The sequence below is a fragment of the Myotis yumanensis genome, unplaced genomic scaffold (genome assembly GCF_028538775.1).
Source record: "Myotis yumanensis isolate MYYU_CA2020_CCGP unplaced genomic scaffold, mMyoYum1.0.hap1 SCAF_5, whole genome shotgun sequence".
NCBI classification, from domain to species: domain Eukaryota; kingdom Metazoa; phylum Chordata; class Mammalia; order Chiroptera; family Vespertilionidae; genus Myotis; species Myotis yumanensis.
Genome location: NW_027223756.1, coordinates 5,556,475 through 5,583,125, shown reverse-complemented (window position 1 = coordinate 5,583,125; position 26,651 = coordinate 5,556,475). Strand labels below are relative to the sequence as shown.

The following is a 26,651-nucleotide window of genomic DNA, read 5'->3' as shown; positions in this document are numbered from 1 at the left end:
CCACCGTCCCACCGGGTCTCTCTCCATTTGGTTAGTAATTCTCCTCAACACGTCAAACACCCACGAGCCTAGTGCTTCATCGTGAGGCTACGCTCTTTCTAGAACCTTCTCGCTTAATCCTCACAGCCACCTTGCAAAGGGGACATTGCTGTCATCCCCACCTCAGAGCAAGAACCAAGTCAGAGAGGGCAAGCCACTCGCCCCGGGAGGCACAGCAGGGAGGGATGTGAACCAGGACTTCCCACTCCGGCCCACACACTGTCATGGTGCTGCCCTCCCAGAGGGGCGCGGGCATTTCCGCCTGTCCCAGCTCGGCGCTGGGACCTAAGTGTGTCCGTGTGACCGACAGCCTGAGCCTGGTGCTGCCCTCGCGCCTTCTCTCCGCCTCCCGCTGCTCTAACAGGTCACGGTGGTGAGCACGCGGCCGGAGTCCTGCGTGTCCTCTTGGGAACCATCGAATCCAGGGCGGACACACCACTCCACTCTCATCTCCAATCCCCTGCGCTCACCCGGCTCCCCGCCAGGCCTCCTGGCTCTTCCCGGCTCATGCCACGCGTGCTCACCCCTGACCTTGGCCTCCGCGCTGGCCTGGCCCTCGCCGCCTCTGGGTGTTGCTCACACAGAAAGCCCTCTGTGTCCTCCCTCTGCAGGAGCGCCACCCCTCCGGCCGCCACCGCCCGTGCTGTTTTCTCCAGAGCCTTCGTCTCCCCTGCCCAGTGCCCATCTCTGCTCGTCCGCCCGGCGCCCCCACAGGACACCAGATCTGTGAGGACCGGGCTGGGGGCCCCCTTCCCGGCCGCCCTCCCTGCACTGGAGCCGGCGTTTAGGAGGCGCCCAGGAGCGTGGGTCGATGAGTGAGTGGTGTGCACGCGGCCACCTGGGCTGGGTGAGGAAGGCATCGGCCCCCAGGTCATGGCCGATCTCTGCCGTCCACCTCCCAAGGAAGGCCAGGCGGCGGGCGGCCGCCCGGAGAGGAGCCTCACCTCCAGCAGCTGCGCGGCGCTGGGCCGCGTCTCCGGGTTCTTGTCCAGCGCCGTCTTCAGGAAGTCTCGGAACTCCGCAGACCTGGGGGATGGGGGGGCGGGGGGGGGGGGGGGGGGCCGCAGTCAGCTCAGAGCCGCCAACTCCCTGTGTCAGGCTCCACTCCCAGAGTCTGTGCTTCCCACACACGCCCGCCAAGGCACAAAGGGCGCCTTCACGGGCTGACAGGCGGAGGTGGCGGGGCCGGCGCGATGACCTGTCGTCACGGACATCACTGTGCCAACGGGACGTGGAAATCAGAGGCGCGGGGACTTGCCTCAGGCACAGCCGTGCTCGGGTTCAAGCCCGAGCCCCAGACCCTGGCCCGAGGTCGTGCCCAGTGGCTGCTGGGCTCGCCTGGGCTCTTCCTCCCACCGTGGGACCCGAGTCCCTGAGTCACAGTCTGCTTGGACGGCGCGCCCGTGGGGAGAGCACAGAGGGAAGCAAGAGGCCAGGGGGGCCGAGGGGCCCAGGCCCTCACCTCCCCCCACCCCGCAGCCCCGCTCCCGGCCACCCGCCCTCCAGCAACACCCCTGCTCCTTACCACTTGGAAGGGGTGAGCAGCGTGGGGGGGTCCGACTTGGCGATCTTGAGCAGGACCCGCATGGGGTTGAGCTCATGGTGCGGGGGCTCGATCTGGGCCATCTCGATGAGAGTGATGCCCAGGGACCAGATGTCGGCTTTGTAGTCGTACGGGGTGTCCTTCATGGTCTCGCACATCACCACCTCAGGGGCCATCCTGAACCAACCAAGCGACAACAGAGGGCTAAGCACCTGGCCTCCGCCGGCGCTTCTCGGGGACTCGCGGTCAAGGGCCAGCACTTCCCGAGTCACAGTTTGCATCACTGTCCATCCCACTGTCTTGCTGAGATGTCTTCATACAGAAAGACGCCCTCCAAGCGGCTCCGGGCCACGGCCTGCTGCAGTTCCCGATGCCTGCCACAAGGTGGCAGCCACAATCCAGAACACAGTCCTGGGTAGGGGGGGTGGGGGCAGAGGGGAAGGGGCCCAGAAAAGACAGGACAGGAAGGGCAGTGGAGAGAATACAATAGGCCGGGAGAGAAGGGACAGGAGACAGAAGGAGGAAGAGGAATGAAAGGGCAGAGAGAGAGAATAAAAGGGTGAGTAATAAGCAAGAAGGAACCGAACTCCACAATGGGAATTAATGCACATGAAAAACAGAGAGTAGTTAGCTGTGGGTTTTTTCCCCAAAGGGATAGTTTTGGAAAAGCAGGAAACGCCACGGACTAGAGGAGTCCAGGGAGACTTCACACGGGGGCAGGAACTGAGCTGGGTCATTCACCTCCAGCCTCAGCCCGGGCCCTCAATCGCTACTTGCTGAGCTAAGCACGAACTGAACCATTTTGGGGGGAATTCCAGTTACAGTGCTGTTCATGGAGCATGTCCTCCGTGCACCAGCCCATTTAACCCTCACAATTACTCCCTAAGTGGGTGCTATTATGTGTCCGGTTTTATAGATCAGCAAACTGAGGCACAGGGATGTGGAGGGGACCGGGCTCAGACCTCCTGTCCTGAGGTCACCAGCCAGAGGTCACCTTGGGGAGTCTGAGGCTTCACACTGTGTCCACCATTCCCTCTCCAGAAGCCACCTGACTCACCAGTAAGGCGTTCCGATGAAGGAATCTCGTTTCTGCAGAGTTTTCAGATTCTTGGCAGACACACCAAAGTCAGCTGCAAGACACAAACCTCAGATAGAGTATTCGGCACACATTCCCCACCCACAGCCTGGGTGTGGTTTCGGAGACACCCGCTCCAGATCAGCCACCAAATGCCAACTTCTACCTCGCAAACTAGTGATCATTAAAAATGCATCTGCTGCCCTAACAGGTTTGGCTCAGTGGATAGAGCATCGGGCTGCGGACTCAAGGGTTCCAGATTCGATTCCGGTCAAGGGCATGTACCTTGATTGAGGGCACATTCCCAGTAGGGGGTGTGCAGGAGGCAGCTGATCGATGTTTCTCTCTCATCAATGTTTCTAACTCTCTATCCCTCTCCCTTCCTCTCTGTAAAAAAACAATAAAATATATTTTAAAAAATGCATCTGCTGTCAGGATGTACTGAGACACGAACTTCCTACTTGCTAATGAGAGAATAACTGAAGAGCCTTCTTCTAGAAAAGCAGTTTGACAACAAATCACAAGAATCTTCAAAATACCCAGACTCTCTAAGCCAGTAATTCCAAATCATGACATCTACCCTAATAAAATCATCCTACATAAAACAAAAACTGTGCACACCGATGTTCACCAAAGTGCTACTGTTACAGACAAATTAAAAGCAAGCATAACTGCTTAGCTTTCATGGAGCAGTTTTAATTAGCGATGATCGCACCTTGGGTACACCCCAACGGCTACGGTACTGTCACTAAGCAAGCTTAGGGAATAATTTTATTTTATTTTTATTTTTTTAAAAATATATTTTATTGATTTTTACAGAGAGGAAGGAAGAGGGATAGAGAATCAGAAACACCGATGAGAGAGAAACATCGATCAGCTGCCTCCTGCACACCCCCGACTGGGGATGTGCCCGCAACCAAGGTACATGCCCTTGACCAGAATCGAACCCGGGACCCTTCAGTCCGCAGGCCGACGCTCTATCCATTGAACCAAACTGGTTAGGGCAAGGGAGTAATTTTAAATGTTTCACATACACTACATAACACACCCTGTGTTTTCCACAAGGATTTAAGATGCTCTCTCCCTCTCTCTCTCTCTCTCTCTCTCTCTCTCTCTCTTACACACGCGCATGCATAAATGGAGAAATTAGGAGAGGTAAGGTAAGGTAAACGGTAAACAATCAGACAGGTTAAGAAAAGTATTATAAACCTCATATGATGGAGTGTTTTATAGTCTTTAAAATTAGTATTTAAGTATTTTATTCCATACTTTGATACTAAATTATGCATATTAATACAGATCAATATTAAACACTTACGATGTATTTAATATTAACATTTACTATGTAAATACTTTAATACTTAACAATATGAAGATATTTTATGTCTATGCTTATAAGCTAGGTGGGAAAGGGGAGATGCACAGGTGACTATGCCCATCTCCCAAAAAGGGCAAGAATGTACGTTGACCTGACGTGGAGACGTAACCAAACTGTACAGGGTTGTCTGGGCGGTGAGACCAGACAGGTTTCTTCTGACTTTCTGAATTCCTCACATTTGCTAGGGTGAGCATGTATGACTTTCAGGAATAACAAAAAATGAATATAGCTTACCCTCTTGCTTTGTTTTTTATTGATTTAGAAAGAGAGAGAAAGAGAGGAACATCGATTACGCAGTCACTGGTTGGTTCTTGTTTGTGCCCTGACCAGGGATGGAACGTGAAACCTTGGTGCACTGGGCAGATGCCCTAACCAACTGAGCTACCAGCAGGGCAAACCGTTTCTCTTTAAGCCCCACACCCAGCGCCACCAGTGCACCAAGGAGAATCCAGTGCCGCCAGGGAATCTTCCCAGCGCCCTGGACTTTGGGGCATAGTTTCATCTTGATTAAAAAATAAACTCAGGAGGAAGCAACACCCTGAGAGAGCGGGCAATGGTCAGCTTAGCTTTGTCACAAGTTGTTACAACCGCAGCCACTCCTGGGGCCTCCGCCTGAGTCTCAGAATGAGCAGCCCCGAACCCCAGCAGGTGACAGCGCTGAATTCAATCCCCACGACTGCAAACCAGGGGGCAGCACAGCCGAGTGGGCCTGAGCGCCAGGAAGCGGGGCTCCCGTCTTGGCTCCTGTGTTTCCCGGGGCAGCAGATACGGGGGGAGCAGGCAGGGAGCAGGGCAATTCCCAAACCCGACCCTCAGTTTCCCGGCCTGTGACGGGGATGGTGACACGACACCGTGGAACGTTGTCGGGAGGATTAAATGACGCGGGAAAGCACTCGGCTCCGGCCCCGAGCCAGGGCCTGAGATTTGTAGGCTGGGGCAAGGCCGAGGTTAGGAGAGCTGGTCTCTGACCCCAGCTGCTCAGACAGCAGTGGCTCAGCTGATGACGACCCTTGACCCTGGCAGGGACAGTCTGGCCTGAGAGGGAGGTACAAACCCAGGTGAGGACCCAGCGCTGCTGCTCCCCGCCCTGTGGCCCCGGGGCGTCACCGCCCCTCTGGGCTCCTGGGTAGGAAAGGGCAGAGGCTCACCTTCCCGCTGGGTGCACCCGGGCCCAGCTCCCCTGCAAACACCACAACGGATGGCACGTCATCCCGGGAAATCTTTCTCGCAGACCCACTGAGGCTCCCTGGAGGAGCTGTCCCCTCACCACCCACTCACACGCCCCCCCCCCCCCCCCCCGCCCTGCCGGTCCCTTCCAAAGAAGGGACAAAAAAGCAGAAACCACCAGCTCTCGCAGTGACACCCACTTGGTCCCCAGAGCCCGAGAGGAGTGCCACTGGCTCTTGGGTAGCTGCTCCTTCCCCTTTGGTCCCATAAGATGGGCCCGATCGGGGGGGGGGGGGGGGGGGGGGGCCCTTCCGCAGCCAGGGTGGCCCCAGCTGTCTGCGCCCTGAATGCAATTTGCTCTCTGATGGGTGGGTGGCTGCCCTCCGACAATTCAAGGGGGTTTCTCTTCTGCCTAAAACCGCCTCCTCCTCCCATTTGGAAACAAGCATCAGAGACAGGGCAGCGGGAAGGTAGGGACTCGCTTCATCACTAACGTTTCCATAGGAAGAGACCAGCCCGGCCGCTGGCCAGCGTGACTCAGCCACTGAGCGTTGACCTATGAACCAGGAGATCACGGTTCGATTCCCTGCGATCCACGATTCTCTCTCATCACTGATGTTTCTATCTCTCTCTCCCTATCCCTTCCCCCCGAAATCCATAAAAATATATTGTAAAAAAGAACGAGGCCAGTGACTCCTGCTCTGTCCGAAGCTGGCCCGTGCCGCACGCCAGGGTTAGGGAACACAGACGGGGCTAGAACGCCTTTACTCTCGAACCTTCAGGAAAACATGGCCACATGGGGCTTAAGAAGCATATTCGACAGCAATTCTATTTCTAGAAACAGATCCTCAAAACCAGATTTATAAGACGAAGCAATATTCAAGAGAGTGAGAACCGAAAGTAAACTCAGTCGCTGCTGGACCCGGTTGGGGAACAAACAGTAAGATAAACTGTGGTTTCCCCAGACCGGGGAGTAGTACGCAGCCCTGAAGAAGAATAAGGCCATGACCACACATACTAACTGGGCGTTTCTCCGTAACAAGCTGCTGCCCGAGCAGCGCACGTCACAATGGACAGCACGCTTCCAGAAGGGCCCTCAGGAACGGCACACGCGTGTTGTATGTGCCCAGGGCCCACACACCCGGAAACGGGTCTGGAGGCTGCACCGAACACTCCCTAGTGACTCCCTCCCCGGAGTGAGAGTGGGTGTGGGCAGTGCACCGAGAGGCCTTACGTTTTTACTTCATGAACTTTTATTCTTTTTTTATACTTTTTTCTTTTTAATGTGTTTTTATTGATTTTTAGAGAACGAGGAAGGAAGAGGGATAAATAAACATTGATGAGAGAGAAACATCGTTGATCAGCTGCCTCCTGCACGCCCCCTACTGGGGATCGAGCCTGCAACCCGGGCATGTGTCCTGACCAGGGACCTCCTGGTTCACGAGTTCTCAACCACTGAGCCACACTGGCCGGGCTCTTTAATAAAGAGTACACATCGCTTTTATGGTTTCAAAAGCTGGCGTGCATATGGCAAAGATTTTGGAGTTTTTGGGTCTTTACTTTTGTTTTTTTGTTTTTTTAAAACCCAGTGGGAGCGGGCCAGGATGTGGTGAAAGAACTTCTCCATCCGGGAGGGGTGGGGAGGGGGAGGGACGGGAACCACCAGTGTGCAGGGCACCCGGCCCAGGTTTGAACAAAAGCCTGAAACGCCGCCCAAAGCCCACATTCGCTCCTGAGAACTCCTAAAGGTGTTCGCACAAAGACTCAGACCCCAGCAGACGTGTTCCTCGCCGCCTCTGTTAGAGGAAACCAGGGAAGGAGAAACCTACAAATCCAACCTGAGGGGCTCCATAGGTAAATCACGGTTCACGCATGTGACCGAATGCAAGGAAAACATTAACCGTGTTTCTGAGAAATATTTACGGTGTAAGGAGAAAACGTCCTGATATCATTCAATTAGAAAAAAAAAATCAGACTGAAAAACTATATAGGCACTACAATCCCAACTTTTAAAAAAATACATATTTATCTGCCCTAACTGGTTTGGCTCAGCGGATAGAGCGTTGGCCTGCAGACTGAAGGGTCCCAGGTTCAATTCCGGTCAAGGGCATGTACCTTGGTTGCGGGCACATCCCCAGTGGGGGGTGTGCAGGAGGCAGCTGATCGATGTTTCTCTCTCATCGATGTTTCTAACTCTCTATCCCTTTCCCTTCCTCTCTGTAAAAAATCAATAAAATATATTTTAAAAAATAAATAAATAAAAATTCTTCTAAAAAAATACATATTTATCTAATAAAAGCTAGTATTTATTGAGACCTTACTGGTGTGTAGCACCATGCAAAGAGATTCATGCATCTTATTTATATCTGCCTTGGTGTGTCATTTGCATACATCTGCATATATACTCCTATGCATATCAATCCTATCTAGGACCCTGTGGGCAGGGAAAATTATTATACCCAATTTACAGATGAGAAAACTGAAGTTAGGGACTGAGGAACTTGTAACCAGCTCTTCCTTCTCTGTGGGCCCACCCATTCCAAACTCTATCTCTATACTCACTTACACAGACATTTTCCCCCTGATTAACAAGGCAATCTATATATATAAAAGCCAAGAGACCAGAACAACCAGAATGACTGGTCCCTATGTCACGCACTACGGCCGGCCAACAGGCCCGATCGGGGGTGGGGCCAGCCGGCCAACCTCCCATGGTCCCTCCCCCTGGCCAGCCTGGCCCCCATCAGCCCCAACAGGGGTGGGCCAGCCGGACCCCAACCATGCGCGAATTCGTGCACTGGGCCTCTAGTACTGCTTATAAAAAACTCAAACGTTTAACTGATCATAAAGTCTCCATAATCTGGTGGAGATAAAACAGTTAGGAGTTTGCTACCCACGGCTCAGATGTATTTATTTACATTATTTAAATTATTTATATTTACATTATTTATGTAATTTAATATTATGACAAGTGAAATAAGCCAATCTGGAGAAAGATAAATATCACATGATCTCACTTATTTGTGGAATCTAATGAACAGAATGAACTGACCAACAAAAATAAGACCCGAAGCAGGGAGGCCTGGAAAAGGCGGACATACCTCGATGCGGGGTTGGGGGGACGAGAAGAGATAAGGAAGGAACTTACATACTCACATATACTGCCCATGGACACGGGCAATAAGGTGGTGGAGGTCTGGGGGGTGACTAGGGGCTGAGACGAGGGAGGTAAAAGGGGGGGAAATGGGAGATAGCTGTAATACTATCGACAATAAAAAACCCAGTGAGAGAAAAGATATAAACAAACAAGGCTGAGACACGTGTGCCTGATGCACTCCTTTCTCTCTGGGAGGGATGCAGAGCTGGCCTTCACCTGTCACTCTCTAGAATTCTCGCGACTGGATGCAACAGCAAAGGGCGAAACCAGCCCCCCACCACCCCCAACTGCAGGCCTTGGGGCAGGGCCGCTCTTCATCTGGAGGGGCCGAGGGCCGTCCTGTGTGCTCTGAATGCTGAGTGTCCCCACCTCTACACACCAGGTGCCAGTGTCCCCCCCCTGGTTGTGACAACCACAGACGTCCCCGGGGGACAAAATCACCATCAACCGAGAGCCCACGGGAACTGCAGGTGCCCAGGGGTCCAGAGCAGGTGAGGAGGGCTGTCACATCCTGGTGGCAGTGGCAGCGAGGCTCCCACGCTCGCCCCTCCTGCCCGCAGAGGCCAGGCCGACACCCTCAGGCCGAGGCCGTGGGGCTCGGCCCCCCACTCCGCCCGGCAGCCGCCCTTACCCAGCCGGATGTCGCCCTCCAGGGTCATCAGCACGTTGCCGGCCTTCAGGTCCCGATGGATGATCTTCTTGCCGTGCAGGAAGTGGAGGGCTTCTAGCATCTGGCGGCAAACGACCTGAATCTGGGGCTCGGTGAGGCCTCGGTCCAGCTCTGGAAACAGAGAGATCTACTGTCAATTCAGCAAGCGCTCGCTGCGGGCAACTCAAGGTCAGGCCCACAGCAGGTGCACGAAATCAAACACCGTCAACACCGCCGAGCAGTGACTGTGTGCCAGGCTCACCCCTAAGCACCTCCCTTGTTACCTGTGCCCTCCTCACAGTAGCCTTATGGCGCGGGCACAATTATCTCCCCATTCTACAGATGAGGAAACTGAGGCTCCGAGAGGTCAGGTCACTTGCTCAAGGTCACACCATTGTCACAAAACAGCGGTGATTACTACTGTATTTTTTTGTTATTGCCCAAGCTTGTTAGGGACATCAAGACTTGACAACAGCCCTGGCTGGTGTGCTCAGTGGTTAGAGTGTCGTCCCACGCACTGAAGGCTCGTGGGTTCCACTCCTGGTCAAGGTCACATACCTGGGTTTACAGGTTCGATCCTTGGCCCCAATCTGGGCGAGTGTAGGAGGCCAACCAATAAATGTGTCTCTTTCACACTGATGTTTCTCTCTCTCTTTCTCCCCTCTCCCTCCCTCCCTTCCATTCTCTCTCTAAAAAAAATGGAAAAATAGTCTCAAGTGAGGATTATAAAAAAAGAGAGAGAGAGAGAGAGAGAGACTTGACAACCGGGTTGGAGTGTCATCCCGTACACTGAAAAGTGGAGGGTTCGATTCCCAGGCAGGGCACATACACGCCTGGATTGCAGGTTTGATCCCCGGTCGGTTGGGGCAGGTATGGAGAGCATACGGAAGGCAACTAATCAATATTTCTCTCACACATTGATGTTTCTCTCCCTCCTCCCCTTTCTCTCCCCCCTTTTCTCTCTCTAAATCAATAAAAAGCATATCCTTATGTAAGAAAAATTTTTTTAATTTTAATTTTTAAAAAAAGACAACATCCCTATTCAGCTTTTACAAAATGGGGGGGGGGGGAGCCCCACTTTTCAAAGAACTTCCCTCAGGTATCTCCTCGTCACCTCCTAAGAGTGCTGTGGGGCTGGGCCAAGGCATCGTCGCATCTGTCTTGTGGCCGAGAAGGCTCAAGGGGGCGAGTGAGCAGAATGGGTCAGTCTTCCCACCAGAGTCCTGTTTCTCTCCATGACCCTAACCCCTGCCTCCAAAAGGGGACAGAGCGGGCGGGGCTCACAGGTCCGGGGAATCACTGGGGTGGGTGTGAAGGACGCCTGCCCTAGACAGAGCCGCCCCCCCACACCCTGGACCAAGGAAGACTCACCCAGCATGATGGCATCCACAGCTCCCCCTGGACAGAACTCGATCATGATCTGCAGAGAACACAGCAAGGCAAGGATGAGCAGGGCGCAGCTGACGAGATGGGGGATCCCAGCTCCCGCCTCTCCTCCTGCCCCAGGGACTGTGCCGTCTGTACCACCCCCACCCCCACCCCAAACCCTCACAGGAGGCTCCAACACCCAGAGGAGCTGCTGGGGCACCTCATTTGTCAGAAAAAGAAAGGCCGGGTTGCCATGGGCACCCCAGGTCCAGCCGAGCCCACACCCTCCCGTCCCCCTCAGCCTGTGGGGCTCACGCTTCCCCGCCTCCCAGCTGCCCCATTTCTGTGCATGACAGCAGGTATCAGAGGACACCTCAGCCCACATGCAAGCTGTCCACGTCCCCCGAGTCCCAGCACCTGGCTCTCGGCCTCTTCATCTCCCAGAGCCTGGGGCTCCGGCTGCCTCGGGCCTGGAGGGGCGGCTCAGGGAGAAACCAAGGCCCAGAAAGCAGGTGTGATGACCAAGGACACAGATTGTCAGTGGCAGGTCCCAGACTGAAAAGCAGGTTTTCTAACCCTCAGGTCACTCAGGCAAGCATTCCTTCACTCACTCACTCACTCACTCACTCAATAACTCACTCACTCACTCATTCATTCATTCACTCACTCACTCATTTACTCACTCATTCAATCACTCACTCGCTCAATCATTCGTTCACTCACTCATTCATTCACTCACTCATTCATTCATTAATTCACTCATTCACTCATTTACTCACTCATTCATCAATTCACTCAATCACGCACATTCACTCACTCATTCATTAATTCACTCACTCATTCATTCCTTCATTCACTCATTCACTTACACATCATTCATTCAACACACACCCCTGGGAGCAGGCCCTAGGAGAACCACGAGACCCAGGCCCTCAGGGGCTCCCAGCCCAGTGCAGGGGACGGAAAAGGCAATTAGAGTAAAAAGTGCCCTGAGTACCCACACAGGCTCCCCCTCTGGTCTCCTCCCATCTTCACTCCCACTCCCTCTGAGTCCTATGTGCAAACATGCTTTCTCTTTTTGCTTGAAGCGCAGATTCAGGTGGGTGGGAAGGGTGGAAAGTGACATGTTGCGGCCAAAGGTAAACTGAGGGGGGGGGGGGTGAAAGGATTAAGGAAAGACAGATAAGAGAATGAAAGCTGGGTCTCGGTGGGACGCTGCTCCGGGTCTCGGTGGGGTGCTGTCTCCTCAGAGACCAGCGTCCCACCGAGACCCAGCTTTCATTCTCTTATCTGTCTTTCCTTAATCCTTTCACCGCCCCCACCCACTCAGTTTACCTTTGGCCGCAACATATGGCGCCCGAACAGGGACTGACTCTGGCCGCAACAGTGACACAAACTACAAGATGCTCCAGAATCTCTCCCCTCCTTCGGCTCCTGGCCCCTGCTGGTAGGGAAGTCCCTCCAACCCCGAGGCAGACACACGGCCCCAGGGGCGGTCAGAAGGGCCGACAGCTCCCGAGTCTGACTGGGTGCAGTCAAAAAGGAAAGGGCTGTAGACGGCCCACGTGCTGGCAATGTGCCCCTGGTTGGGTCAGCCACAGCCTCTCCCCAAGCTAACTTCCTCACCACCTCTATCTCCAACAGCATCAAGACAGTCAAGTAAACAACACACCAACTAGCATGTACTTGTTAAACCTCTAGCAATCGGGGTCACCAGAAAGCGCCACACTTGTCACACGTGGACGATGTTCCTTAGCTTCCTACAAAAACACGCTCTCTGAGAACTAGCTTATCAACACACCCAGTTATTACAAGAGTCCGTGGGATCAGGGGCCAAACCCACTGGTTCCCGCCTGGTCAGGGGAAGTTCCCGCTCACCACGCCCTCACCCCCGCCCACGACCCACCCTCACCCCAGCCCACGACCTCCTCCCGAGTGCGCACCAGGAAAGCCAGCTTCCCACCAGCCTGGTTCCCTTCCTCTTCTGCAGATCTTGAGCTCCGTGACCCCTGCTGCTTCCCTTTTCTTCTTTTACTTTTGCGCCTTGGCTGCTGGGACGCTCTGAGCTTCGCTTCAGTTTTATTCCCATAAATAAAGGCACCAACTCTGGGCTGTACGCCAGGCCTGAACCCACGCTATTTCACAACTTGTGTGTGGACCGCGACACAATGCTTTTAGGAAATCACTGCCCCTCACCCGCTCGGACGAAGCTGGAAGCTCTCTCTGACACAGCAGTCCCCACCTTTAATCAGGGCGTGGGTCAACCTTTTCGTAAACATTGCCCAGCAAAGTGGTTAGCTTTTCCTTCTTTTTTGGAAAGTGTTTTTCTTTCCTCCTGTTAGTTTTAAATGCTTCAAGGCTTCATGCCTTTTGTAGTGATGAAGAAAAAAAAAAAATTTGACCAGCAGCCCCTTCAGTGCACAGGACGATGCTCAACCAACTGAGCCACTGGCCAGGGCCCATCACATGGGTCTCAACACCTACCTCCAGCTCCTCAGGGCGAGGGCTGCAGGGGACTCCCAGAAATGCAGGGGATTTGATTATCGAAACAATAACCGCAATAAGTAATTATAAATAAAATAGTCATCTTCATGCCTTGGGAAGTTACTAAATATGCATGCTGAGAAAAGAGAGAGAAAGCACATACATCAATACCCAGGGGAGGACTGCAAGGGGTCTGTACTTGTATTCTCCACATTTTAGTCAATGAACATAAAATTTTATATTAGAGCCCTGGCCAGTATGGCTTAGTGGATGGAGTGTCAGCCTGTGGACTGGAGGGTCCTGGGTTCAATTCCGGTCAAGGGCACATGCCCGGGTTGCGGGCTCCATCCTCAGTAGGGGGCGTGCAGGAGGCAGCCGAACAATGATTCTCTCTCCCTATCCCTTCCTCTCTGAAATCAATAAAAAGTATATTTTAAAAAAATAAAATTTTATATTAGAAATAAACTTTTTTTTCTACTGGAAAGAACTGGCCTAACATAACTCCAGGCTGCAGATGTACATATTCATCTGAGGGCGGGGGTGCCTGTGCCCACTGCGTCCTGGGATGAAAGGAGGCTCCGGGGATCCAGGGTACCTGGGTGCAAGCTCAGGCCTCCGAGCCCTCCCTCCGCAAGCCCCAACTCCAATGGGACCAAGGACCAACTCCTCCACCCCACGGAGGCTGGTCCTTCCTGCTCCCTCAAGAGGGCGGCAAGCAGCTGTGGCTCGGGGTTTTCTCGGGACCTGGAGAAGGGAGGCTTGTGATCAGTCCAACCCATGGACAACTATCACTCAGGGCCTACCAGGGGCCATAAAAGTAGTATTCAATCAACAAACACTATCTGGGCTGCTAGTGTGTGACAAGCCTGGGGACTGGGGACCTAGGACAATTCAGACAGGTCCCTGCCCCAAGGCCACAGGCAGAGGCCGACACAGAGGCGAGCAGTACAGGCACGTACAGGCACGTGGTGATACATTTCACAGAAGCCTATGGTTGAAGTGGTAACCAGACCTGGAGCGACCCTGGAGGGCTTCCCAGAGGAGGAGACATCCAGGCTGGTTTCTGAAGGGCAAATTTACCAGGTGAAGAAAGACAGCCACATTCCAGGCAGAACACAACAAGTGCAGAGGCTGGCCGCCTGGAAGCCTGGGGAAGGGGAAAAGGGGAAGGGAGCAGGGGGAGGGGGAAGTGTTCCACGAGGTTGGAAGGATGGGAAGAGAGCAGGCTGCAAAGGTGGACTGGAACTGGAACATCCCAAGGCATGAACTGTACCCTACGAGCCCTGTGTGTGTGTCTGGGGAGAGGCACCGAAGGGTTTTAACAAGGGGTGCTGCACTCAGGTTTCTGCTTCAGGGACACCCCCGGATGTGTTAACTCTGGAAGCTGGGAAAGCAGGGGACGGTGGATTAGGGGCAAACAGCAAACCTTTCCCTTCCTGAAACAGCCATGAGAGCAGGTGGGACACACCTCACCCCCATCAGGGGGACGCTCTGCCTTTGCCCTGATGGCTGGTTCCGGGCCGGTCTGATCACAGCAAAGCTGGTGAGGTTTTTGGTTTGTTTTTTTTTTGTTTGTTTAAATATATTTTTATTGATTTCAGAGAGGGAGGGAGATAGATAGAAACATCAATGATGAGAGAGAATCATCGATCGGCTGCCTCCTGCACGCGCCCTCACTAGGGATCGAGCTCACAACCCAGGCATGTGCCCTAACCAGAATCGAACCCAGGACCCCTCAGTCTGTAGGCTGATGCTCTATCCACTGAGCCAACCAGCCAGGGCGGAGCTCGTGAGTTCTGCTTGACGTTGTGGGATGCCGTGAGGTCTCGCTCTGGAGCAGATTAGGAAGCACATGGCCCTGATGGGTGCAGGCAGCCGCCTGGCACCACGAGGGAAGCCAGTGTGAAGGCAGCTGATACAAAGAGCAGGGCAGAGAGAATCAGGGGTGACAGCCCCGCTCCAACTCCCCCTCAAACCTGACCTCCCTCCGGACCTTTCAATTAGGACACCCAAGCCAGTGAATGTCTCCTGTTGTTCAAGTTGGTCTGAGCTGACACTTCTCTGTTACTTGTCACGGAAAGTATCCAATCGCGCATTTGGCAGGAGGTACTGAGGCTGAACTGGGCAACGAGAGGAGGCCAAGGACGCCACCCCGCGGGGCAAGGGCGATTTCCCAGGAATCTCTGGTGGGACCCGCTGAAAACACTGCACGGCATCAGAACCACCACGTGGCTCAGTGGTCGAGCGTCGACCTATGAACCCGGAGGTCACAATTCGATTCCCAGTCAGGGCACCTGCCCAGGTTGCAGGCTCGATCCCCCCATGTGGGGCATGCAGGAGGCAGCCTATCAATAATTCTGTCTCATCATTGATGTTTCTCTCTCTTCCTCTCCCTTCCTCTCTGAAATCAACAAATATATTAAATTAAAAACAAACACACGAAGACGGGTCCCACCCCAGAGTTTCTGCTATGGGGGGTCTGGGGTGTTGCCCACAAATCTGTGTTTCTAACAAATGACCCGGGGGTGCTGCTGCTGGTCCCCGGACCACACTTTGAGAACCACCGCTGGATAGGAATTCACAGAGGAGCAAGAGGCCTGGCCCGGGCACATCCCTCTCCCGCTAACACAGCACAGTGTGGCGGGCAGAAGAGGACTCCTGGAGACAAACTGGCGGATGGTCGTCCCTCAATAGCTCAACTTCCTCATCGGTGCTTCTCTCACTTCTCCCTGCTGACCCAAGAGCGAGGGGCCGGGGCAGGAGCCGGGATCACCCCACTGAGCCTTCCCCAGCGGGGGTTCGAGAAGCCCTGGGCAGCGGCAAAGAGGCTTTAGGGATTCGCAGTAGGAAACAGAGTAGATTGAAACAGATGGAGCTTTTCCATGAGCATCTTGGGAAAAACAACCAGGCGGGTCGGCCTGAGCTTGGATTCAGGAAGCGAGTTCCAGTACGGGAGGCGCTGGCTTTCTCCCGGTCCCCTTCTCAGACCAGGACCCTCCTCAGCTCTCGGAGCCCTGTGTCCCTGGAGACCTCGGCCCACAGACACGCTCCTACGGCTCCTACGTGCCCGATGGAGGCGAGGGGGGGGCCGGGGGGGGCAGAGGGGGGACGGGGACGGCGGGGATGGACAGCAGCCTGCACTCGCTGGCTTTCCTCTCGGGCTGGGGGCCAAAGGAAACTGAAACCTGTGTTTGCCTCCAGCCCCGTCCGTTTAGACTAAACAGCTGTCAGTGCAGCCTGAGGGACAGGGCCCGGCCACGTGATCCTGGGGCCACATCCCCGCTCCGATCATTCACTCATTCATTCATTCGTGGGTTCCCCAGGCACCTGCCTGGACTGCACTGCAGTCGCCATGGGGACTAGAGCACTGTGCACACAGCTCCATTGACCCGGGCCCTGGGACAGGTCCCTCCACCCTCCTTTGGAGCTGTGCAAAGGAGGACCCAGCTGTGCAAAGGAGGACCCAGGACGGGGCGCCCCAGGATGTCACGTCTCCTCTCTACCAGCTCGACCCTGCAGGACTAAACGCTGACAAGGGTGCTGCGCCCAGCTGGCGTCCACCTCAATCACACAGAGCCCCACGCGGCAGCTGCCACCTCCGGCCTCACTCCAGGCCTGCACCTCCTCACACGGTAAGCGGTGGCCAGGCCGCTTCACCAGGGTCAGCCTCCGTTTCCCCGCCGTGACATTTAACGGGATGGAAAGTGCACCCTGGGCCAGGCCCCATGCCGCGTGCTGTGCATGGATCATCTCACTCTCACCATTCGAGGTAGGAATCCTAAAAAAAATGCCTGCGTCCCGTGGAGTTTATTGTGAGGATTAACCAGGATAATGTGTTCCGGGCACTTAGGACAGCCCCCGGCACACAGGAAGTCACTGCTTGAGAAACGTTACAAGTTACTGTCAGCATTCGGTGACACCTTATTCCTATTTTGCAGACAGGGAAACTGAGGCTCAAAAGGTGACACAGACGCTAGTGGCAGAGCCGGGATCTGGCCTGGGCCTATACGGGTGCCAAGTCTGGGCTCCGGCCTCTGCCTGATGAAAGAGACCCGGTGACCCCATCGTGCCTTCCCTGGGCCTCAAGGAGGAAGCAGAGTTCGGGAGTCGCGCACAGCCCCCGGGGAGTGACGGCAAGGGCCCCTCCACCTCCTTCCTTCAACCCTCACCGGGCCCCTGATCAGCTCACAGGCACCAAGTGAGCTTGCTCGCCCGGAGATAAGGGAGCCGGGATGTCCTGGCCCAGATAACAGCGCCCTGGGGCCACCCATAGGTTCCCGACATGAAGCTTTACAGCCCACAGGCCACAGGGCCAAGCGGCAGACCTGGGTCAGCAATGCCACAGCCACGGTCCCCGAGAGACAACGGAGGCACGGCCAAGCCGGCAGTGAGGCGTCCACATCATGCGACCGCACGTGCTCTGGGCGTGGGTCCCTCCCTCCCTGCCTTTCCCGAAGCCGCAGGGGCACCGGGGACAGGAAGGTGCTCAGTAAGTCCACTGGGCAGTGCTCCAGGAACTAAATTAAGTCAGCGCAGCCGGGAGGTCTGGACACGGTCCCAGATCTGCCACCGTCCCTCTGTGGGTCGGTCACACCCCCTTTCCTGCTTGAGCCTCAGTTTCCCCACCTGGAAGCTTTCAGCAGCTGTAAAGTCATTTGCAACGACACTGTAGGGTTCAAGGTGACTGAAGTCACTTCATCACTGACTGGGCAGTTTATATTTACAAAAATCCATTCATACCCACTCTCGGAGCCAGTACACGATCATTAAGTGTGTGACGGATGGGTGGATGAATGAATGAATGTGAATGCAGCGTTTCAGTGACCTTAAGATGCTCAGAAATCAGGGCAAACAGCCAGAAGGTGACTAACAGAGCTGACAGTCAGCTTCTGCAAGGACAGCCAGACCCGGCAAGCCTGCCCCGCCTCCTCCGTCCCCCAGAGACGCGGCTGCCATCGCTGAGCCTGATGCGGGCCTGGCCCCGTGCTCAGCGTTCTCTAAGCGCTCCCTTATGCACCCCTGTGAGCAGCTGTGGGGCAAACTCAGGTTTGGTGGGGAAGGGCTCCCCCAAAGCCGCTCGGCTTCTAGGTGACAAACCCCGGTCAGCCTGACTCCGAGGCACGAGGACACTGAGGGGTGCAGGCTGGAGTGGAGCCCTTCCCCCTGGGCCGCTTCTTCCAGGGGAAGCCGGGCACCTGCTGCAACCCGCCCAGGCCTCCCTCCCAGAGAGCACTGCCCCCGCCCCATCAGCACAGAGACAGGCTGCTGGCTGCTCCACAGAGGCCTGCAGAAAGGAGCCCAGAGCCACCCCAAAACACACAGCGGTCAGCACACAAACGCCTCCGCTTCTCGGCAGCCTTCCCTGGAGGAGGAGTCCCAACAATGTGGCCATTGAGGGCTGCCCACACCCACAGGCTGCCCAGGAACGCTGGCCTGGTTCCGCATTCCCCTCCCCAACATGGGCAAGTCCCAGGGCATCTCTGGGGTGGCCCTGAGGCAATTCAGATTCAGTTGCCTACCTCCTCCGACACTGTCCAGCCCAGAGGGCAGGAGCACTGGCCATGGGTCAGCATCCCCTGACCTTACGTCCAAAGGCTGCCCCGGGTGACTGTGGGCACATGTGACCTCTCTGAGCCTCCATGTCCTCATCTGTGACCTGGGAACAACACATTCCTGCCCTGAGGGTCTCAAGGGGCAGCATGTGTACACAACAGACACTCCTAGCCAGAGGGGACCCCAGCCAGAGGGGACCCCTAGCCAGAGGGGGACACTGAGCAGAGGGGACTCCTAGCCCGAGGGGGACACTGAGCCAGAGGGGACACTGAGCCAGAGGGGACCCCTAGCCAGAGGGGACCCCGAGCCAGAGGGGACCCCGAGCCAGAGGGGACCCCGAGCCAGAGGGGACACTGAGCCAGAGGGGACCCCGAGCCAGATGGGACCCCGAGCCAGAGGGGACACTGAGCCAGAGGGGACCCCTAGCCCGAGGGGACCCCGAGCCAGAGGAGACCCCGAGCCCGAGGGGACTCCTAGCCAGAGGGGACCCCTAGCCCGAGCTGGACGTGCAGAGTCACCGCCATCATCCTGGCGATCACCACCACCCCCGTGTCCTCACTGCACCACCTTCCAGCAGACACCTCGGTCAGGGTTGAGACCAGATTCCAGGGAGACGCAAACTGAACTTCCGGCCCCTGGGCAGCTCTGTGGCCGCACATTTTTGATCGGCTTGAGCGTGTCTGTCCCGCCACCATTCCCTAAAGCCAGCTGTGCCGAGGCTCGAGCTGGCCACTCTGCTGCCTGAGGGACAGGGCCCCGAGGAGGCGTCAGGAGATGGACTGATCCGTAAGGAGTGAGCAGGGTCACGGGAAATGCAGACACACGCTGCAAGGAGACGGCGTTTTCAACTTCAGCTGCTCAAGGTTTGTGGCAGCTGACATGGTCCTTGAAGGACAAGCAGAATTTGATGGGGAAGAGACAGAGGGGGTGACGACATGGAGATACGGGCGTGGAAGCGGGGCCAGGAAGGTGGCTCAGGGTGGGTGTTCGTGCCTTTTGCACCCCTAGGGCAGCCCCCAGCGCTGCTCGACTTATTCCCTGAGGGCACAGGCCTCCAAGGAACCCATATACCTGAGTAAATGAGGTGAACACTGGGGTCAGACAGCCTGGCTCCCATTCTCCTGACACTAAAACAGCTTTGAGACAAGTTCAGAGGTCCCAGCCTCAGTCGACTCACCTGTCAAGTGGGTGTACCTGTAGGGTCTGCCTCCTAGGTGGTGAGCAAATGGGATGTGAGTGACAGCAGGAGGAGTGTGCCCGGCGACATTGGGGGTGGGGTCAGGTGGCTCACTAAACCCACGTGGACACGCTTGGGAAAGTGGCCGGACCACAGAGCCACCCCTGCCCCTGTGGACGTGACACAGAGACCCCAGTGCGGCCACTCCAACGGCGGGGTCCCAGGCAAACCCCCGGTCACCCGGCCTGCCTGTCACATCTGTGGGTCTCCACCTGCTCCCAGCTGGGGACGCTGTCTGCACCGGGCGGGGTCACTGTGCCCGGGGTCACCCAGCCAGTGAGTCCCAGATCCGGGAAGAGCTCAGGTCTCCTGCTCCCACCCAGCGCCCCGTCTGCACACTGTGACTTTCACCATGCACAGTGCTGCCGGCTTCTTTCTTTCTTTCTTTCTTTATTTTAAATATGTTTTTTATTGATTTCAAAGAGAAGAAGGGAAAGGGAGAGAGAGAATCATTGATGGGCTGCCTCCTGCACACTCCCCACCAGGGATCAAGCCTGCAACCCGGGCATGTGCCCGGACCGGGAATCAAACCGTGACCTCCTGGTTCATAGGTTGACGCTCAAACACTGAGCCACGCCGGCCGGGCTTGAGAGCTGCCTTCTACTGCCAGTGTCTTCACAGTCCGGCTTTTTCAGGGCAGAGATGCAACCTCTGTCGGTGGCCAACAGCTGGCTTCTGAGCCCAAGGGGACCAGCCACAGAAACCCTGGTGGGTGACGTGTGGTCACATGGACACGTGTGGCCGGCGGGCCCGCCCGTCCACACCCTGCTGTGGCCCTGGGACCTGCTCTTCCTCTTTGCTAAACGTTCACTTTCAGATAAGAAGCCACACCCTGAAAGGACCACGGTCACTCCGTCAGGGACACACTCACACACACGCACACACACACAGCTTGGTACACGTGTACAGGAAGCTCACAGGCCCCTCACCTCCCTGGGCCAGGTGGCCTGGCGTCACATGCCCACAGCGTCTGGGCAGCTAAGCTGGCTGTACGATGAAAACATGTCCCCGCACACGCTCCCGGGAGCTCGGTCCTCTTGGTTGTCTTTACTTTCTTCAGTTCTGACAGAGACCTGGGGTGGAAACTCCTTTAAGAAGAGCAGTGCCACACGCCAATGGCAAGCAGCCCTCAGTCTCACGGTGCATTAGGGAGTGGTGAGGTCTGAGGCTAACTGGGGGGCCCATCCTGCCGGGGGCGGGGGAGGGGGGGGCCGGTGCAGCTCAGGCCAGGCAACTGTGGCCACGCAGAAAGGTAGGCTGGTTGTTCAAGAACAGCCAGAGGCCAGAATCCTGTGCGACATCTCCCGACAACACGCTAGCGACAAATGTATAAAAGCTTCACACACGCCCAACAAAATGTGTCCATGGGTCCAATCTGGCCAAGATCACCAGTCTGCGCCCTGCTCTCACTGTATTGGGGGAGGGGGGGGGGCACTGGCCTGAGAGACGCCCTCCCACCCCTACAGCAATGGCTGAGCGGGAGAGACCTGCGGTTCTGCCCCCCGGGGACACCTGGCAACACCTGGAGGCTCTGGCTATCACAACCGAGCAGGGAGGTGGCATCTGCGGGCATCTGGTGGGCGGAGGCGAGCGCGGTGCTCAGGCTAAAGGCAAAGGGGCTGGGCTGGGACTAACCGGACTGGTGTCTTTTCTATGTCTTTGTGGGGCAAGTGGGTCCTAGTTTCCCATTTAGGGATGTCAGACTCAAGTTTTCTTCTAATTAAAAATAGTTTTCTCTTAAATAAAACATTTCTTGCCCTAGCCGGCTTGGCTCAGTGGATAGAGCAGTGGTCGGCAAACTGCGGCCCCCTGAGTGTGGCTCTTCCACAAAATACCACATGCGGGCGCGCACGTACAGTGAGATTGAAACTTCGTGGCCACACTCAAGGGGCCAAAGAGCCGCATGTGGCTCTCGAGCCGCAGTTTGCCGACCACTGGGATAGAGCATCAGCCTGTGGACCTAAGGGTCCTGGGTTTGATTCTGGTCAGGGCACCTACCTTGGTTGCAGGCTCCTCCCCAGCCCAGGCCCTGGTCCAGGCGCGTGCAGGAGGCAACCAATGGATGTGTTTCTCTCACATCGATATTTCTCTCTGTCTTTCCCTCTCTCTTCCACTCTCTCTAAAAATTAATGGAAAAATATCCTCAGGTGAGAATTAAAATTGAATAAATTATTTCTTTATTTAAAAGAAAGTATATTAACTATTAGAGAGGGAGCAGAATGAATGAGGTTGGGAGAGGCAGCCCTACCAAGAGCACCATATTAATAAAGACTGCGGCTCCTTAGCACCAAAACCAGTACATTCATGGGGGAGGGAGGGCGGGAGGGCACTCCATGGAGTCACTGCTCTGCTGCTGTTCGGTAGCCAACAAAGAGATTCCCGGGCAGAGAACCGTCCTGAAGGCGGGACTTCTGCCCTGTGCACATCTCCAGGGCAGGCCTTCCCTCACTCACCCCCCTGCTGCCATCTGCCTTCCTGTGGGGGTGGCATGTTCACAGCGAAGCCTGGGGACAGGCGGAGAAGCCAGCAGGGAGGGCTGCCTGGAAGAAGGCACTAGAGGGCCAAGCCCTGGGGGTGTCCCACACGTGGCCCAGAAGAGCTGGAGAAGAGGCCCGGAAGGTGAGGACGCAGGCTGTCATCGGCCTGGGTGCCAGGGAACGGGTCTAGAACACGGGAGCAAAAGGGACAACAGAGCAGACCCCACAAGCTCGGCAGGCTACGCGGCGGGCCTCACAGGCTCAGACCACAGATTCCCAGCAGGGCAGGTCATGGCGGCAGTCACGTCCCAGCCTTAGTCACGGCCCCCGGCAAAGGTCAGCCTTCACCTTCCGAGCGCTCTGTCCGTTGTTCTTACGCGTCTAGGATGACATCCGGGGAAATGGCAGAGCCATGTTCTGGTCTAGGCCCCTCGAAGGCACAGGGCATGAGACCACAGAACCCTCAGTGTTACCTTGCTCCCCGAATGCCATCTCCAGGTGCAGAACTGCTCATTAGTAACCATCCTGCACCCACCAATGCACAAGAAGTATGCGTTCCTCCTGCCCTGACCGGTTTGGCTCAGGGGATAGAGCATCGGCCTGCGGACTGAAAGGTCCCAGGTTCGATTCCAGTCAAAGGCATGTACCTTGGTTGCGGGCAAATCCCCAGTAGGAGGTGTGCAAGAGGCAGCTGATCGATGTTTCTCTCTCATCGATGTTTCTAACTCTCTATCCCTCTCCCTTCCTCCCTGTAAAAAATCAATAAAATATATTTTAAAAAAAAGAATGCGCTCCTCCAGTTCACTTTATGTCCAGTCCTAGAGGTGTCCCCGCTTTGCTTTCTCCTGCCTCCTTAATCTACGACCAATGGATTTCATGCACTTTCCTTATGTTTTCTCCTTTGATTCTAACATATAAAATAAGCTGTAAAACTGCCATTCTCCCCAGCATGTTTCTCAATCCCTTGATCTCCTGCTTTGGGGCATGTCCTCAAAATTTTGGCCCAGGTAAATTCCTTTTTTGTTTGTTGGTTTCTTTGTTTTGGTTAATCCTCACCTGAGGATATTTTTTCTACTGATTTTTATTTATTTGTTTTTTAGGGAGAGTGGAAGGGGAGATAGGAGAGAGAAAACATCGATGTGAGAGAGACACATGGATTGGTTGCCTCCCAACCAGAGCCAGGAATCGAGCCTGCAACCCAGGTACATGCCCTTGACCAGGAATAGAACCCAGGACCCTTTTGTGCGTGGGGCCAACACTCTAACCACTAAGCAACACTGGCCAGGGCAATTTTTTTTTTATGGTAATGCAGTGTTTTACTTATTCTGTCCATTAATTGCCGGAAGCCAGTTCCAGCATATCAGCAGGGCTGAATCAGAAACCTCTCTTTATTTCCATCTCAAAACTCTAAAACCCGAAATCGGACTGATAGAACTCTGTCCTTTCCATTGAATTTAAAAATCTTAAAACATACATTCTTGTTAAGTTTATAAAATCAAAAAGGGTGAGATGCCGGCAGCCAATTCCAGCATGATTCAGCCCTGCTGACATGCTGGAACTGGCTTCTGGCAATTAATAACCAATATTTGAGGACATTTACAATATTAATAGAACTTAATCTAAGAGATGTTCAACTTACACTTTTCAAAACAGTTCAACACTGGATCTTAATAAGAGAGATAATTATGGTCAAACTTGTTATGTCAAAACACATTCTGAATGTTTGATGGCAGTCTACATACTGTTCCGTTCTTGGAGCAGAGTCCTCTGGCGGTAAGCAGGAACAGTTGGTTACCGCACTATCAGGGCTACCCGCTAAGGCTGGGATGACCGCTTGGTATTTCTGCTGCTGCTGATTCTTAGCACGGTTCTCTGTGACTGTATGAATGGAGGTGGGTGGTGAGGTCCTTACTCTTCGTGTTCACTCCACATAAGAGTACTTACCCGATGACTATCTGAGTGAGGGCAGACGGGTGATGCAACTACCCAACACTTATGGGCCAATAGGTTAAGCCTACGGAGTTTAGCCAAGATTCAGGAATAAACTGCCCACACGAGATACAGTATGAAGCCAAATGGGACCTTAAGAAATGAACAAAGCCATAAATGGCTCTTTCTGGCAATGGACTCGGTGAATTTTCCACCATTTTCCCTGCGGCTTCCAGGAGTGGGGAACGTCCGGCCCTCGGGCCATAAAGGGCCCACAAAATCATTCGGTCTGGCCCTGCCAAGGCATAAGGCATGAGTTAATGAAATGCTTGACCAACTATAGCCGGCTAATGTTTAAGTTGATAATTTTGTATGGCCCTCAAATGGTGTCATAAATATCCAAATGGCCCTTGGCAGAAAAAAGGTTCCCCACCCCTGCTTTAGATAATCTCAGTGTGGAGTCCCCAACCTCAGCATGGAGTCCCCAACCTCAGCACGGAGTCCCCAACCTCAGCACAGAGTCCCCAACCTCAGCGTGGAGGCCCCAACCTCAGCACGGAGTCCCCAACCTCAGCGTGGAGGCCCCTTTGAAACCACAGACCGGGGAGCAGGGGGGCAAAGGAAAAACTGAGCAAAAGGCCTGGTGGCTCCGGCGCCCTCAGCCTGGGCTGGCTCAGATAAATTCTTATAAAAATGTTCTGTAGGGCACTGGCCAGTGTGGCTCAGTGGTAGAGCACTGGCCCGCACATGAAGGGTCTTGGGTTCAATTCCTGGTCAAGGGCACACACCTGGGTTTCAGGTTCAATCCAGGTGTGTATAGGAGGCAACTAATCGATGTTTCTGTCTGTCTCCCTCTCCCCGCCCCCCTACATTCTACTCACTCTAAAAGTCAGTGGAAAACACATCCTCGGGTGAGGATTAATCGAGAAATAAGTAAAAACTTCCTGTAGGTTTGGACGTTCTTTCCTTAACAGCGCGATCTGTGGAGGGTGTCCTTTGGGCGGTGGACACGAGTAGGTCTGTCCTCCACGGTCACTGAGGACCTCTGTGCCTCTGGCCTTGTGAAGAATTTGCTGTGTGACCTTGGGTAAACCCCAGACCCTCTCTGGAACCAGCTGACTCATTTTGCAAATGCGGGGCTGGCTGTGTGACACCCAGCAGCAGCCTCTGGTCCAGCCCCATTCCTCCCGTCTGGCTCCGTGATCTTCCGGAGACATCGGTCGCCAGCCTATGAGAGCCAACTGTGAAATGTTCAGGGATTTCTGTAAGCCAGTTGTTAAATATAGCCATTATTACAACTTAAGTTTAGTTTTAAAAATCATCTATATATATAAAAGGCTAATATGCAAAGTGTCCCCTCCAGAGTTCAACCGGGAGACTGGGAGTTCAATCACTCGCTATGACATGTACTGACCACCAGGGGGCGGCGCAGAATGAAGGAAGGCCCCAGCCAGCAGCCAGCAACGGGGGAAGGGAGGCCCCAGTCGGCAGCCGGAAGGCCGATTGGCCCTGATCACTGGCCAGGCCTAGAGCCTACCCGTGCATGGATTTCATGCACTGGGCCTCTAGTATTAAATACAAAGATGATAAAATACTCAAACCCACATTGCTTTCCTAATGATTTACGGCAGTCCCGTCACCTATACTCCTGGAGTGATTTACTTCTACCGTCTCTGAAACAGGCCATCAAAGGAGGGTACCCCCTTCCCACTCTGTGAGTGACATGCCTCTGTAGCCTGAAATTGACCGTGGCGGGGATACCTACATCTCAGAAACTGGCAGATGCTATAAACCAGGGCTGTTAGCAGAGGGCAGACTGGGAAACATGTACCATACATCCCACCCTCTCTCAATCCCACAATACATGTAGCACGAGGCACCAGCCCTTGCCAGACTTTCCCAGAGACCGGAGTCGGGCTGGGGGCTGGGGGCTGGGGGCTGGGGCAGATGGGCGAGGTCAGCCCAGGGTTTCAGCACTCGCTCCCTTTCCGGGCCTGGGTGCGCATCCCGAGCTACACTGCCCGCACTGCCCACACAGCAGCCACGAACCACCTGGGGCTACTGAGCCCTTGAAATGGGCCAGTGCTGAAAATTGATCATTTTATTCACTTTTAATTAACTTATTTGAAACCTGACACGAGATTCTGTTACCGGGAAACATTTAAGAATGTTGGAACCACCGGGGATACGAATCTCTTTTGTCAACTATAAATTTTATGACATCTAATTATAGATCAATTTTATGACCACTGTAAATTTTATGGCATCTAAATATAGATTTCTGCCCGGCCGGAGTGGCTCAGCTGGTTGAACGTCATCTTGTGCACCAAAAGGTTGCCAGTTAGATTCCTGGGCGGGGCACATGCCTGGGTTGCAGGTTTGATTCCTGCTCAGGGCACGTGTGGGAGGCAACCGATGGATGTTTCTCTCTCTCCCCACCCCCTTTCTCTCTCTAAGCAGGTCCTTGGGTGAGGAAAGGATGAATGAATAAACAAAGATTTCTGATGGAAATTTAGCTCCTGCATTGAGATGCGCTGTTAGTGTAAAACACACACTGGATTTGAAGACTTAGAATAAAAAATTTTTAAAATGTCA

General features: G+C 54.6%; 1 protein-coding gene across 1 annotated transcript in view; it reads right to left on the bottom strand.

Annotated features, from left to right (window-relative positions):
* The window catches only part of STK10 (serine/threonine kinase 10), a 76,507-nt gene that overhangs the window by 26,594 nt on the left and 23,262 nt on the right, over window positions 1-26,651 (bottom strand). The window contains exons 3-7 of the mRNA XM_070414406.1: window positions 10,380-10,428; window positions 8,991-9,140; window positions 2,640-2,712; window positions 1,565-1,759; window positions 984-1,065 (exon numbers count right to left, since the gene is read on the bottom strand). Of these exons, the coding sequence (XP_070270507.1) occupies window positions 984-1,065; window positions 1,565-1,759; window positions 2,640-2,712; window positions 8,991-9,140; window positions 10,380-10,428 (549 nt within the window). The remainder of the gene's footprint in view (window positions 1-983; window positions 1,066-1,564; window positions 1,760-2,639; window positions 2,713-8,990; window positions 9,141-10,379; window positions 10,429-26,651) is intronic.